This window comes from Dreissena polymorpha, chromosome 13, assembly GCF_020536995.1.
Source record: "Dreissena polymorpha isolate Duluth1 chromosome 13, UMN_Dpol_1.0, whole genome shotgun sequence".
Taxonomy (NCBI): domain Eukaryota; kingdom Metazoa; phylum Mollusca; class Bivalvia; order Myida; family Dreissenidae; genus Dreissena; species Dreissena polymorpha.
This window is the reverse complement of record NC_068367.1, coordinates 63478773-63495825: the sequence shown is the minus strand read 5'-3', so window position 1 is coordinate 63495825 and position 17053 is coordinate 63478773. Positions and strand designations below refer to the sequence as shown.

Below are 17053 nucleotides of genomic sequence, written 5' to 3'. Positions count from 1 at the left end.
TGTGTCGGGACTTTTCACCACACGATCTTGACCATACTCCACCAGTAGCTGCCAGGCATCGGTCCCTACCCCGTGACGACACCGGACAAAATTTGCCCGGTCCGTTCATCGGGAATGACCATTTGAATGACTCGGCATCAGATCAACGTAGGAAAAGTTCCGTGTGTCGGGACTTTTCACCACACGATCTTGACCATATGCCACCAGTAGCTGCCAGGCATCGGTCCCTACCCCGTGACGACACCGGACAAAATTTGCCCGGTCCGTTCATCGGGAATGACCAGTTGACCGGTCCGGAGACTTCACCGGTCACCAGTCAACATTGACCGGTCCGGTCACCGGTCATGCTATGACCGGTCCGGTCACCGGTCATGCTATGACCGGTCAACCGGTCACAGACCGGTCCGGTCAACCGGTCACCGGTCATTGACCGGTCCGGTCACCGGTCATGCTGTGACCGGTCCGGTCACCGGTAAACCGGTCACCGGTCATTGACCGGTCCGGTCACCGGTCATATAATGACCGATCCGGTCACCGGGTTTCGGTCTGTGCCACAGACCGTTCTGGTCACCGTAGATGTTGACACTACCTTGTCAGTACTCCACAAAGGTAGACGCAGCCGCGTTTCTACTGTAAGTCACAGACGTAAACGTGTAGTGTCTGATGTTTCCGACTACTCCTCCACCTCGGGCTAGTCGTCGTATGACTCATCGTCTACTTCAAATAGCCCTCATCATTACTGGAGGGGACGTCGTTCACGCTCACCGAGTGTTTCTCGGCGTAGATTGCCTCGTAAAGAGCGATCACGCCAGCGCTCGGGGAGACGTTCGATCAGGAAACATCATTCCCAGCGCCGCCGAACAGTGTCTCGGCGTCGCAGGGATAAGGGACATAGACCTTCCTCTATTAGGCGCTCTCGGACTCCTAGGTCCCCTAGTTGATCCTTCTCTGAGGAATCTATTGACACCCTTCCACGTGTGTCGGCCTCTATTTTGGCCTCAACACACACTTCAGCCGTTCCTACAACCACTGAGCATAATTTGTATTCAAACACTAGTTTGCATACATATCAGGCTCAAGGTACAGGGGTTAATCTAACCACTTCGGCTGCGTTTTCAGCCCCACGGGTCTCTTCCACATTGCATAGAAGTATACCCCGGGCTGCCGCTTCACCATCAAATCCCAATACTTTGTGGATCCAACAGTCGCCGGGAATCTTTGTCCCTTTTTCGACTGATCCTTTACCAGCGACCTCTAGTATTCAAAGTGAGTCTGCTGACTTGATCTCTGAGAGACCTAACTCACCAGCTATATCTTTGATGGTGCCAGAAAACGATTCTCTCATGATAGAAGCGTATGAATCTATTATTCCTTCTCCTATATCCACCGGTTTCAATCAATCCAATGCTCCCGCAGATGGTTCGATTGAGGCGGGTTCGGAGTCTAATGAGGCCGAACTTTATTATTTGGCCTCCATCAATCAGGTATACGAACTTATGTTCAATACCTTAGATGAAGACTTCTTCCCCCGCCCTTCCTTGTCTCTCACAGGATCTGCAGTTACCGTTACAGAACAGGTAGCATGCAGACGAGAGCCCGGCAGGATAAGTAAGGCTACTTCCCGAGTGGATCTACACCTTCCTATTGGCTCTTCCACAATGGCTGTTTTCCAGTCACTTGAACCAGCCAATAAGCCTTCGCCATCTCCATGGAAAGCCCCTAAGGAGCTGACGGAGCCTAAACAGATGGACGGCGGGAAAAGTTATAAGGCCCCGGTACCCGACCCTGCTACCGGTTTGGACCTTTCCAAACTTCCGGTTCCTGATGCTGACATTAGTAAGCTGTCACTTACAATGCCTTCATCATCTACCCATACATCAGTCCCTCTTTCCCTGTTGGAAAATTTGGAGCTGAGAGAACGCCGTTCCATAGGTCTGGCTAACCAGCTAGATCTCATGGCAGCCACAGCCTTAGACTTGGTTTGGGAGCTCTCTGATTCAATCCCAGAGGAGCTCCGGGCCTTGTTGATACATCTTTCACGTACTACGCAGTGCTTATCTCACAATGCTGCGTCTTCTATGTCTGAGATGTTAAGGCTTCGGAGAGACCTCATCCTCTCTTCCTTGCCCAATAATTTCCTTTTGGAAACAGGCGTAAACTCCCTTCGAACTGCTCCACTAACAGCAGAGTCTCTTTTCGGAGGGAGGATACAGTCGGCACTTACTGCTGATCGTGAAGATCAGATACATGCCTCCTTAGCTAGGAGCAACTCTGGCCAGCGCCCTGTGGTTTTTAAGCGCCCTGCTTCTAAGCCCCTAGGAGCCCCACCGGCCAAGAACGCTAAAAGGGACAGTTTCCCTACTAAGCGTCCGTCTGCTCCACGTCAGCCCACAAATAGGCCTCCTTTTCAGAACAGAACAACTTCCTATCGGAAGCCTTCTGTAAAACAAAATTGGAGTAAGGGCAAACCCAATGCGGACAAGAAGTCATTTAATCCTTCTTCCGGCAAGGGTGGACCTCCTAAAGGTCAGCCCTAGGTCATACCCCTTTCTACCGCCACAACCTCTGATGCCGGAGGTACCAGTCGGGGCCAGACTTATGCACTTCGCAAATCGATGGCTCCAAATAACTTCGGACGCGTGGGTTCATTCTCTTGTCACACAAGGCCTCACTATTCAATTCGAAAAAAGGCCCCCACTCTCTCGCGTCCCAATAGATCTGGTATCTCCGCATCCACAACTTCCAGACTCCATTCTCGGACTTCTGGAAAAACAGGCGGTAGAAAGGGTTCACGACCCTTGTTCTCCAGGATTTTACAGTCGCCTTTTCCTTGTTCAAAAGAAAAGCGGCTCCTGGAGACCAGTCATAGACTTAAAAGTGTTCAACACGTTTCTAGTCAAACCTACTTTCAAGATGGAGACTCCTGCCTTCATTCGGCGCTCCATCAAACCCATGCAATGGGGGGTTTCCTTGGACCTGGAAGATGCATACTTCCATGTTCCTATCCATCCCAACTACCGGAAGTACCAGCGCTTCTCCTTTCGAGGCCAGGTCTACCAGTTTCGGGCGATGCCCTTTGGATTGGCCACGGCTCCACGAGTTTTCACCAAACTCATGGCCGAAGTGAGCGCACACCTCCGATTACACGGGGTTCAACTGCTTCAGTATTTCGACGATTTGCTCTTACACCAGCTCGATCGTCAACTGCTTCTGCTACACCTAGAGTTCTCTTGGAAGGAGCTCCTCTCTTTAGGACTCCTTCTCAATGTAGCCAAGTCAGACCTCATTCCCTCTCAGGATTTCATATTCGTGGGAATGAATTTTCTGACCCACATCAATCGGGTCAGGGTCTCACCGCAACGTATATCAGACCTCCTTTTGAAGGTCAGATGGGTGCTGTCCCAATCTCATATCACAGCTCAAGATTTCCTCTCACTCAACGGTATCCTGAGCTCTGTAGCAGACTTCGTGCAGTTGGGACGTCTCTTCCTACGTCCTCTTCAGCACTATGTCAGCTCGATGGAAATGGTCTCCAGACAATCTGCTTACACAGATTCCCATCCTCCCGTCCTTAGTCCCCCACCTTCAATGGTGGCTAGACGAGGAGACCCTGTTGGCAGGAGTACCGCTTCTTCCCCCGCAACCGTCTTAACATCTCATAACGGATGCGAGCATGGAAGGTTGGGGCGCTCACCTTGAACCACGCAGCCTGACATTATCAGGATTGTGGTCTCCTCAGGAGTCTCTCCTGCACATAAACAATCTCGAAATGCGAGCAGTCTTTCTAGCTGTTTCTCAATTCCAATCACATCTTCGGGACTCCTGTGTGATGGTATCGACAGACAACACATCAGTCTTGGCTTACATCCAGAAACAGGGCGGGACACACTCTCACTCCCTGTATCTGGAAACAATGAAATTACTTGTTCTTTGCAAGAGCCTAAACGTCTCTCTCTTGTCCAAACACATACCAGGTTGTCTCAACGCCCTGGCGGACGGTTTGTCTCGCAAACACCAGTTACTTCCATCCGAGTGGACACTTCATCAGGAAGTGGCCAATCAGATATTCCTCACATTCGGTTATCCACTGGTCAACCTGTTTGCGACCAGAGACAACCAGAGACTTCCTCTGTATGTGAGTCCAGTGTACGAACCAGCAGCGTGGGCGGTAGACGCGCTTTCGTTCGATTGGGATCAACTGGACGCTTACGCTTATCCCCCACCCATTCTAATTCCCCAAATCTTAGGGAAAGTCAGGGTAAGCTCTTGCCGGATCCTCCTGATAGCCCCTTGGTGGCCCAGGAGATCCTGGTTCAACGACCTTCTCGGTCTCCTGTGCGAATTTCCCAGGGAACTCCCGCACAGGTCAGATCTCCTATCTCAGAGAGGCAGACTTCACATGGATCCAGACATGTTCCACTTACACGTCTGGCCGTTATCAGGCAATCCCTGCAGAAGAAACGCTTTTCTGTCAGGGCTTCAACACTCGTTGCCTCTGCAAGGAGAAAGTCCACCAGAGCAGTCTATGATGCTGGCTGGAAACTCTTCTCTAATTGGTGTGTTCGAGGGAAAATTGATCCCCTCAATCCCTCTGCTAGACGCATAGCGGATTTTCTAATCTATCTCTTTGATGATAAGAAACTTTCTCTTAGCTCCATCAAAGGATACAGATCTGTGCTTTCGCATACCTTGGCTTTTTGTAAGTCATCACAAGTCTGTGCTGACCCAGCCATTTCCGAACTGATCCGAGCCATGGAACTTAAACGTCCTGTGTCTCGTTCTCTTACCCCCAAACGGGATTTGGCTTGTGTTCTTGGATCGCTTATTAAAGCTCCCTATGAACCCCTTAATCAGGCTTCTTTACAGTTCCTAACCTGGAAGACCGTTTTCCTTCTAACCATGGCTTCATCCAAACGTAGAAGTGAAATTCATGCTCTTTCTATCGAAGATAGCCATCTTCGTTTTGATTCCTCCGATGGCTCTGTCACCTTGTTGTGTCAGCCAGGATTCCTTGATAAAAATCAACTCCCCTCTATGGCTTCTAAACCCTTCAAGGTCCCAAGTCTTTCTAGAACTTGTGGTAATGAAGATGAAGATAGACTCCTCTGCCCTGTCAGGTCTTTGAAGTTCTATCTCAGTAGAGTTAAGTCTATTCGAGGTTCTCGTAAGGGACTTTTCATTCCCTTAAAAGGGGGGGGGGGCGATGTGTCTGCGGCTTCTATTTCCCGTTGGGTAGCCTCGACTATAAAAAGGGCTTACTCTTCTCTTTCTTCAAGGGACTCATCCCTTTTTAAAATTAGACCGCATGAATTACGAGCAATGTCGGTTTCGTGGGCATATATTAATCATACCCCACTCTCTGACGTGCTTCAAGCTGCTTTCTGGAGGAATCAGACTACTTTTTCATCTTTTTATCTTCGTTCTCTGGAGTGCCAACAGGACAACTTGTATTTGTTGGGCCCCCTTGTGGTTGCACAAACGGTAGTATCTTCTACGGCATAGGTTTATTACGCTTATCCGTGAATTAAGTAATACCGTAATAATGAAGATTAGCTGAGAACCCGAGATATGGGTTCCGCTGTGATGGGGAGATTTTCGTGAACCTTCCCGCCTCAGCTGCAAATTCAGCATATGATATCAGGTAACGTAATTAAGCTATTAAAACAAATGTTTCTAGTAAAATTCATTTTAATTAGTAATTACTTACCTGATATCGGTAAGTCCCACCTCCCACCCCGCTCTTCGTCTAATATTTCATATTTTTTATCGGAATAAGAGTGGATTCTGGGTAATGTTCCGTTTTGGTTGTGCGGCTACACGGCACTATGTGACCGCTCTGTCCTACCTGACGGGTTTCTGAAAAGTGTGGGATTCCTCGGACGAAAAATTCCGGATAAATTACGATCCTATCGGAATAAGTAAGCATATGATATCATATAAGTAATTACTAATTAAAATGAATTTTACTAGAAAAATTTGTTTTGAGTGGTGAAAGGTCAAGGTCATCCTTCAAGGTCAAAGGTCAAATATATGGCTTCAAAGCAGCGCAGAAGGGGGCATTGTGTTTCTTACAAATACATCTCTTGTTTACTTAAATTTTGTTTGAAGCATATCTCAAAAAGCAGAAGAGGTACAACTTGAACTTATTAGATAGCTAGATCTCATTATGGAGATTTGCATTGCAGAAAAGATATATTTCTTGCTTCCATATTTTAAGAAATACATGTATTTCCCTTTTTTATTCTTTAATTTTAATTTTGTAGTGATCTTGTCTTGACAACTATAAGAAATCAGATATTGAAAGTTTAGAGGTACAGTGTACTGTGTAGGTAGATCTAACTAATGGGATGCACATAGCACCGGAACTGGAATTCTTGCTCCTTATTTTGAGAATTATTAACCTTTATAAATTTATTACTTTTAAATCTGGAATGGGAAATGTCTTGGAGAGTAAACAAAACATCAACTTAATAGTTCATAGGTAGAGGAATCTAAATGATGGCTCAAGAGTCTTAACTTTTGCTTTAATAATAATTTTATAGAAATAGCCCTTATGAATTTTCATGTTGAATTGAAACCAGTTTTTAAAACTGAACTGCCTATTTCTTCTGCATTTCCGCGTGCTAAGGTCATTTTAGACACACAATTGACAGGTCTAGTTTAGGATGGGTTGCGGCTGGAGAAACAATATATTTTAACTCGGGCCTTTATGACATTTTGAGATAGCTCTAGTTTACATTTACTGTTACTTTTTTACAGGGCATGAGCACTAATTTTGTTGGCTGTATCGCGAACATCAAGGTTGGCAATGAAGACATTGGGTTGCCTTCCTTCTCTCCAGGCGTGGTTCCCTGCTGTAATGAGATGGCCCAAGGCTACATCACTGAGCCGGGAGCATACTTCCATAGCCAGGGTGGATATATACAACAGGGTAAGTAGCACCTCTTTACATCAAATTCATACATATTTGTCTGCATCAAATTTCATGGTGGTTTTGTCTACTGATATTGTTTTATTGTTTTTAGCTCACCTGAGCACAATGTGCTCATGGTGAGCTTTTGTGATAGCTTATCCGTTGTGCGTTGTGCGGCGTCAACATTTGCCTTGTTATCTCTCTAGTGGCCACATTTATTGTCCAATCTTCATGAAATTTGGTCAGAAGATTGGTTTCAATGATATCTTGGATGAGTTTGAAAATGGTTACGTTTGCTTGAAAAACATGCTGCCAAGGGGCGGGGCAATTTTCCTTATATGGCTATATATGGCTATAGTAAAATCTTGTTAACACTCTAGAGGCCACATTTATTGTCTGATCTTCATAAAACTTGGTCAGAAGATTTATCCCAATAATATCTTGGACGAGTTTGAAAATGATGCCAGTTGGTTGAAAAACATGGCCGCCAGGGGGCGGGGCATTTTTCCTTATATGGCTATTGTAAAACCTTGTTAACACTCTATAGAGGCCACATTTATTGTCCAATCTTGATGAAATATGGTCAGAAGATTTGTCCTAATGATATCTTGGATGAGTTGAAAATGGTTACGTTTGCTTTAAAAACATGGCCCCCAAGGGGCGGGGCATTTTTCCTTATATGGCTATATAAGGCTAAAGTAAAAACTTGTTAACACTCTAGTGGCCACATTTATAGTCCGATCTTCATGAAACTTGGTCAGAAGATTCATCCTAACAATATCTTGGACGAGTTCAAAACTGATGCTGGTTGGTTGAAAAACATGGCCACCACGGGTGCGGGGCTAATTTCCTTATATGGCTATAGTAAAACCTTGTTAACACTCTAGAGGCCACATTTATTTTCCGATCATCATGAAACTTGGTCAGAAGATTTGTCCCAATGATATCTTGGATGAGTTCGAAAATGGTTTGGTTGCTTTAAAAACATGGCCACAAGGGGCGGGGCATATTTCCTTATATGGCTATACATGTATATGGCTATAGTAAAACCTTGTTAACACTCTAGAGGCCACATTTAGTGTCCAATCTTCATGAAATTTGGTCAGAAGATTGGTCGCAATGATATCTTGGATGAGTTCGAAAATAATTATGTTTGCTTGAAAAAAATGGCTTCCAAGGGGCGGGGCATTTTTCCTTATATGGCTATAGTAAAATCTAGTTAACACTCTAGAGGCCACATTAACTGTCCGATCTTCATGAAACTTGGTCAGAAGATTTATCCCGATAATATCTTGGGCGAGTTCAAAAATGATGCCGGTTGGTTGAAAAACATGGCTTCCAGGGGGCGAGGCATTTTTCCTTATATGGCTATAGTAAAACTTTTTTAACACTCTAGAGGCCACATTTATTTTCCAATCTTCGTGAAACTTGGTCTGAAGATTTGTCCCAATAATATCTTGTCATCTCAGGTGAGCGACTTTGGGCCTTTCAGGCCCTCTTGTTGTAATTACCAAGTTGGTCGATATGTAATTTATGGATTTCTGACTTGAATGAAAAATATAATTTTTGATTGCCAGTCGCCAATGTTTTTTCAACATGTGTCCACGATAAATTCGGGTGGGGTTTTCACCACAGAAGTGGGCCTGTTTATCACATGCCTTTTAATGAGTCAATTGTCATGAGAAGAAAGACAAATACAAACAATTGTGTTTTTAATGGGGATACAACACTGAACAGGTTACAAAAAACATTAACCAGTTAACCTTTTACTGCAACTGGTTATTAACCAGTGAACTGAACAACTTTAAAAAGTAAAATGTTAAAGTATGCATTAAAAATGTCGTATTGCTTGTACATGTACTCTCTATAGGAAAGAGTACAGGGCTTATGACATGTGCGTTAAGTATCATCATTTTTATTTTTTTAACTTCTTTAGTATCAGTGTACTTCAATGTTGTCAAGTGATCAATCACCTTCATTCATATCATCTTCGCCTGATCATCAAAATTCCTATTCATCTGTGATCCGAGAAAGTTCCTCTTTTGCAACCCTATTCAAAAAGAAAACATTCCGCATGAACTTTTTGGAAAAGAAACTAAAGCTTAAGCATCGGTCTGTACAAGAATGTGACCTATCTGTATTGCTGTCTCGCCTCACAGCGCCCACAGCGCCCCCGCAGTCTGTTAGCGGCCGGCCACTGAGTCATAACTCGATACTTGTTGAGTGGAGCCCTCCGCCAGCAAATCAGCAGAATGGAAACATTGTCGGCTATAAAGTTCTCTATATCATTAATGAGGACGGTAAAACTGAGGTGGAAGCAGACGTTATGAGGGTGGGGGTCGTCACAAGGGCGCAGTTGGAAAACCTTGAGACGTGGGCGGACTATAAGATCTGGGTAGTTGCTTTCACTGCTGCCGGTGATAGCCCCATGTCCCCGCCTATCATAGTGAAAACACACAAGTCAGGTAAGTTTCTGCTGGAATGATGATGAGACTAAAACAATAACACCCAGCCCCACCCCATTTTACACCCCTCTCTCGCAAATTAACCTGCTCTATCTGACATGTCTCTTTTGCTTACAGTGCTTCTCAGTGACATTCAATTGTTCGTTGGCGGCTCAGGTACTTCATAAAAGTACCCTGAGCACTCTTTAAATATATGACAATATCCCTTGGGTACTTGAAAATACTTGAAAATATACTTAAGGGCACCTAGGCATACTTAAGTATCTTTAAGTAGTACCTGAGCCAACAATGACCAATCGAGCCTCAGTTACCTGCCCTTCTTGCCTTCCCTGAAATCTCACCTTGACACCTAGCTCTGCTCTCTGTACCTAATCTAACTCCGGGAATGCATCAAGCTTGTCCACAGACAGACTCGGTAGTTCTAGACATGCACCCCACTCTTGTGCATGGGCAGTTGGAGATAACACCAGATGAGGCGCTCTCTGGGCCTCAGTTCTCTAATAGACTTCATTATACAAGCCTAACTCTGGGAATATAGGGCTTAAGGAATGTGCCTATAGTATAGTCTACTGATTAGCCTGTTAAGTCTGCACAGGCTAATCTCCGACAACACTTAGCCCGAAGGGGGCAGGTAGGTTGCTTGAATACATAGCTTTTTTGTGTGTGGACTGTCAAAGTATTGGGAGAGATGCTTTACAGAATTTTTATAATTATTATTATTATAAAACCTTTAATTGTGAATTTTATGCAATTCATTTTGGGAAAAATATATTCTTCTGGAGATTAGAAATGGGCAAAATTTCAGCCTGTAATTTTACTCAAAAAACTCACCCTGGAATTAAGGTTCTCACAGTTAACATGGCTATGAAAATGAAAACTAACTTGTGAAATCTAAAAACCAGGCACTGAATGTCTATGTCTACAAAAGCTATGGCAAACTTGGGCGATGAATACCAATGATTTTTTGTTTGTTATGTAGTGCCCTCCGAGCCGCGCAACCTTGTGGCTGATCTAGTTCAGCAGGACCCGCTGGTTGCGCAGGTATCCTGGCAGACACCGGATGAACCCAACGGGAAAATAGAGTCGTACAAGCTCTACTGGGGCCTCAAGGGGGAAATCTACACACAGGTCATCCTGAAGGCTCATCAGCAGTCATTCTTCACACCGCCCATTGGTATATAATAGCAGGCTTTTAATGCTTGCTGGTAATTTTTTACCAGTTTTACACGCTATGAATCGTTTTTAGACCCTTAACAATTAATATAAGATGTTTCTTACTGGATTCAAGTTTTAAAGCGTACATTTCCAACTCTAGGTAACTGACCAGCAGCAAACAGCATACAACATGAACTGACTGGGACTGGCAGGCTGTTTTGGTTTTATGCTGTTTGCATAAAGCCATTTTCACTCTGCTTCAGAGCAGGGAAGGGTTAAACCAATATTGTTTGGAGGACACTTTTAGTCGTGTGTCTGCTTAACCATGAGATGAAATGTTGTGCAAACTTGGTCATTCTCATTCAGATTCCGGGAATTTAAGATCAACCAAATATGCCCAATTAAAATCAATGATTCCAAAAAAATTCATTTCAATAGGATTGATGAACATTGACCAATTGCCAATAAAATTCAAATATTTTGAATTGTTTATACATTTGTAAATAAACTTGAAAATTATTGTTTTTAAAAAAGTAATGTAGTCAGATTTAATTTTACCAGAAAAGAACGTTATTGTGGTAATAATATTTTGAAAGGCTCCTTTTAAGTCTGTTCAACCACTGTAAATGTAAGGTGTAATTTTATTTGTTTAAACTCAAACTGGGCTGCTTGGAAAAAGAAGAAATCTTAATGAGATTAAATGAATAGGTGAATTATCATGACTAATTGATGAGTGGGTCTTGATTACTTGACTTTCCATGAAAATTGCATACATGAAGCCTTAGTACTCTGATTTATTTCTATGGCTTTAATTCCAAAATTCATGGATTTACAGTGTGGTTGAAAAATGCTTTTTCTTTGCTGCACTGAGGCATTTCAACATAATCTCTATTTAAGATGCTATTTCACATTCCCCTATTTCAAAAAGAACATTCAAAGTGCATTGGCATTAATGATAAGATTTAAATTAGTTCTGAGGAGCATTAATGATGAGTGGTTACCATGGTAATGAATCTTCCTGCTGATAAGCCCAGGCTAACAAAAAAATATTCCACAAACTTAAAACATATAACCCCCTTCTCAAAACTTTGTACAAACAGATAAAATTCAAAACTTCACTCTGGTTTCTGGCATGCAATCAAATTGTCAGTTATTTTTCTGGTGAAATGATATCAGAAGTACAGATATAAAGCAAATAATTTAAAGATAAGTCAGTCTGTAGATGCTGATGGGTTGATATGCTGGGTTTATTTAGATGAGGCCCAGCAGGCCGCTTGAACAGCAGGTGTTAGGGATAGGGTGGAAATGTGCCAGTCCATTATGAAATGATTGCTTGTGATGAGATCATATCTCGGACTTTAGAGAACTAACACTGGGTTTTATCAGTGTATTCTGATGGAGGGAACTGTTCCTGCATGTTATTTATAGTCCTGTGTTAAAAGATGTCAGTTAATGCGGAAGCTCAGGAAAGATTTTTATGTCGACATTGTCTGGGATGAAGATAAATAAAAATGCGTAAAAACATATGTCCGTAAAAACATATGTCATATCTTTCATTTGAAACTGAAAAGAGATAGAGCATCGGAATTTGTTTAAAGGAGAATTGTTCCTAATTTTGTTTTCAATTTATAATGTTGTCTTTCATGATTTTATCAGAATGAAAAAAATCTCTTTTTCAAACATTAAGAAACTGAGTCATGCTAGAATCACAGGTATGTTTGTTTCTAATTTTCTAATTGCATTCACTTGTGTTTAGTTTTATATCTGTACATTTAAGTGGTCTATATAATTATTATATAAAGCCCATGAATATTTACTCTCATTTATATAATAATTGCTTACACCTTAAAGCAGTATCTTTATAAGAATGCAGATTCAAAATTATCAATAAAAATTCTTTGGCACAATTATAAGTATTAAAGCCGCATTCATTACTAAGTCTGAACGATCAAAGAACAAGCAGAATTTCAAATACTGAACGATTTTGCTTGCGGGAAAATTTATGTTAAAAATTTTGCGCATCTACTGAAATTCTTTATTTCATAATTCTGCAAACATTCTTGATTCATGAGAATGGTAAAGTTAGCGCTGTCAATGAGTAAAAAATAATTAATGTAAATGGCCATCACTCGATTTCCAATCTGTTCAATCTATTTATGTTTGTGACAATGAAATAAAGTTTTGACCAATTTTGTACAGTAAAATAAACAGTCACTTCTTTGAACAGAGTTCTATGGGCCTGTGAGAATGAAAAAGGAAGTCTCGGTTTTGATCCTCACTTGGTAAGGGTTCTTGGACTCCAAAGACTTCAAGAGTGTCTGTATTTGCACACAGGTTTCCATGAAATCAAGCAAAAATTGATAAGTTTAACCCTTTCCCCCATAAGAAGCAAAGTGAAAATGGCTTTTGCAACCAGCATAAAACCAGTACAGCCTGAGTGTAACTTGCAATCTGTTCAGGTTTAATGCTGTTTGCTGCTCATCACTAAGGGTTGGAAATGAAGCCTTTAAAACTTGGAATTTAGTAAGAAAGGTACTTAATTAAATGTAACTTTCTAAGGGACTACAAATGCGTCAAAATACGTATATAACCCATTTATGCCTAGCGTCTAGAAAAAAGGCCTTGGCAAACATCGTAGACCCAGATGAGACGCCGCATGATGCGGCGTCTCATCTGGGTCTACACTGTTTGCTTAAAGGAATTTCTGTAAGAAATATTCTAAATATAGAAATAAATATACTAGGCACCCCTAATTTTCGAAATAAATTGATCCAATTTTGCAGGATGGGAGAGTCCACTAGGCATAAATGGGATAAGTGGTATTGGGTTAAATTACCATTGTTGCAAACATGGCTTAGTTTTTGACTGCCAAAATTAATTATAAATGAAAATGTACATGTTGTAGAAATATTGATCGTTTATGTTTCGAGTTTCGCCTACTTTCAGATCAAGGGGAGACATATGAATTCCGTGTACTGGCAAAGAACGAGGTTGACTTTGGGGAAAGGGCTGTAGTGGAACTTGTTACACCTGATGGAGGTATGTGCATTACACACCTTAACTAGGTTGTCAGAAATGTTGAAACATATGAGATGTGCTCAAGGAAAACAGGGCTTAATGCATGTGTGTGAAGTGTCTAATATCTCACCTGTGTCCACACAGGCTAATCAGGGACGACATTTTCCATCTTTATTGGATTTAAATTTAGAAAAGAATTCCTTTAAACAAAAAATACTATAAAAGCAGACAGTGATGTCCCAGATTAGCCAGTGCAGACTGCACAGGCTACTCTGATGACATTTAGCTGTACATGCATTAAGCACCGTTTACCCTGGGGGCGTGTCATATTAATTTAAATTTACTTCAACATTTTTAGAAGTATTGTTTTCTCATGAAGAACCAAAAGGCCCTTCTTCATTTGTGATACATGTATGTTGATTTGCCAGTTTGGCTGTATATGGAACATGGTCTTTTAAGCTTAATATGGGTCGCAACTTTTTGTTAAATTTTAATGGTTGATGATTAAATCAAGAAATGGCAATTGTGTATATTTCCTAAAACTGTAATCAAGACATGGCCTTTGTGTATATTTCCTTAAAATGTGTTCAAGAATTGGACAATGTGTATATTTCATTAATCTGTAATCAAGAAATTGCCATTGTGTTTATTTCCTTATACTGTAATGAAGAACTTGCCGTTGTGTACATTTCCTGGCATTTAAACTGTGAAAAGATTAAATAAGTTTCCATATGACAACAGTTTTATCAAAACTCATGCATTAAAGTTCATAAGGAACTGGCCATTGTGATTAGTCAGTTGTAAACATATTCATCCAGGTTTGACATATGAAATAGTGTTTGGTCACCATGGCATAGTGGATATGGTGTCTGCCTAATGACTGGGAGGTCATGGGTTCATAACCCACCTTGTGAGTGTTCTTTAGATCTCCTTAAAAGACAAGAATTACTGGTTCTACCCAGGAAAGAGACTCAATGTTTTAATAAGCCATAGGATTAAGATGTAATCGAGCTAAAATAAATAGGTTTAAACTTAACCCATTTATGCCTAGCGTCTAGAAAAAAGGCCTGGCAAACAGCGTAGACCCAGATGAGACGCTGCATGATGCAGCGTCTCAGGATCATGCGGTGTCTCATCAGGGTTTATGCTGTTTGCTTATAGGAATTTCTGTACGAAATATTCTGAATATAGAAATAAATATACTAGACATCCCTATTTTTGGAAATAAATTGATCCAATTTAGAAGGATGGGAGATTCCACTAGGCATAAATGGGTTAAACTTTGTGTGATACAAAATCGTATATTCATGTGGATGGTTTTTCAGTCCCTCAAGGTGCCCCCCAGAATTTCTCTGCTGTAGGCCTCTCTGAAACAGCTGTACGCCTTGCCTGGGACCTGCCCGCTAAAAAACTGCGCAATGGTCTTATAACCATGTACCAGATTAACTTTTACAGTTTTGTTGACTCAATAAACGTCGAGGAATTAAATATCACTGCTACTCAGACTCAAAAAGATATTGATAATTTGTTGACAAACACGGACTACGTGTTCCAAATCAAGGCGTACACTGATAAAGGGGCCGGACCTTGGAGTCCAAGGCTTCAGTATCGAACATTCGGAAAACGTATGTTGGTTTTCAGTCTAAGCTTGACTGAATGAACAAAACACTAACCGCATTCTGTGCCATGAGAGCTAAAACGTCTGTTTGCCGTGTGGAAAATAGCCTGTTTGTCTTGCATCAGAAACCTGACACTAAATCTGAAGGGATTGAGCGTGTAACTGCGGTAGCTGCGTTACCTCTCTATGTCAGATACTTCAGTTAAATGCAGAAACCTTTAATGCAATATGTCATGTAGACTTTGCAGAATTCCATAATACCCTATGACATAAGCACACTAATCAGAACCATTCACCCGTGTCCCCCTGCAGTAGAGATATCATGCCAAGCATGCCTTACCTTTGTTTTGGCATGTTGTTGCATTTTAAGTGTGTTGTTGATGTTGTGTCATTTAGGTATTCCAGAAGAGAATATTGATCATGATTCACTGCATGATACACCAGGTATACATCTGCACCTTGTCAATATTTTCATTTCCTGTTGTTATAATAAACAGACAGTTGCATGAAATAGATTTGTGGTTTATTTCTTTTATGATCTGTTTGAGCATAAGTATATAACCATTCAATTTATCTGTTTTTTGTCAAAGCTCATACATTTTGCAAAACAGCCCATTTGAAATAAATGGACAGACTGTAGAATTCTAGGACATTCTTGTTACACAACTATTATATAATTGACATTCTAACATTACGTATGACTAAGAGATTTTATGGACAGTTATTCAAGTGTATTTGTACACTCACAAAAATCACTGTATCTGAACAGGCAAGTTATAATAGCCATCTTAATTTACTGGTGTACAGGTTTTACTCCTGTATGAATGACATGAAAAAGAAAAAGATTTTGTTTAACCAAAAAAAAAATTATCCAATTTTGAGTTGTTTACATTTATTTGTTTCAAGTAACATATCTTTAACCCAATAAACACTAATACATTAAACAGGGTATTTGCTATGTGTAACTTAACTGTGTAGATTAGTAAACCATGCAGCGTAGTATCATAAAACATAACATGTATAGCTTAACAACTATTTGTATCTATGAAGAACATAGTATATACCTTGGCAACCATTTGTATCTATGAATATCTTTGTAAAATAGCTTATCAACCATTGGTATCTATGAGGAACATAGTTATATAGCTCAACAACAATTTGTATCTACAGAGAACATCGTATATAGCTTGACAAACATTTTTATATATGAAGAACATAGTTATATAGCTCTAAAACCATTTGTATAAATGAAGCGCATAGTTCTATAGATTTGCAATCACTTGTATTAATGGAGAACGAAGTTAATTGGCTTAACTTTCATTTGTTAGTTTGAATAACATAAGTTACAAACAAATTCAGTTCAAGGCAAAAGTAGTACAAGGCATTTTCAGTCAAGCAATTTCAGTTCAAGAAAAATTCCGTCAAAGGCAAACATACTTGGAGGCAAATTCAGTTCTAAGCTAATTAAAATACAAGCAAAAACAGTCCAAATTAAATTCAATCAAAAGGGAAACTATTGCACAAGCACAATTTCTGTCACTTTGCAGCACTCTCTTCAGACCGGGACCTGAACATGGTATTGATTAGAACATTTAAAACATGATTGCATGGGGTATGGCATCAGCATAATGACGCCTAATTAACCAATTGTCAATCAATATTTTGCCTTTTGTGATTAAACAACTGTAAAATCATCAACACAAATGTAGTGTTTTTTAACCTAAACCATCTTAAGTGATGTGATATTGGCAATATTCATTCCATTGATCATTGCAAGAAGAAAGGTCTGCAGTTGTCTCCCATGAGGATTAATTTGTCCTTTGAATTTCAGAATCTGTGAATGTGTTTAATATTAAAGCCGACTTTTATTGGCTGAACAGACTG

At 40.9% G+C, this 17053-nt stretch overlaps 1 protein-coding gene across 1 annotated transcript in view; it reads left to right on the top strand.

Annotated features, from left to right (window-relative positions):
- The window catches only part of LOC127854717 (uncharacterized), a 150782-nt gene that overhangs the window by 61002 nt on the left and 72727 nt on the right, over positions 1–17053 (top strand). Inside the window, exons 20-23 of the mRNA XM_052389775.1 lie at positions 6760–6931; positions 9073–9378; positions 10358–10552; positions 13480–13572. Of these exons, the coding sequence (XP_052245735.1) occupies positions 6760–6931; positions 9073–9378; positions 10358–10552; positions 13480–13572 (766 nt within the window). The remainder of the gene's footprint in view (positions 1–6759; positions 6932–9072; positions 9379–10357; positions 10553–13479; positions 13573–17053) is intronic.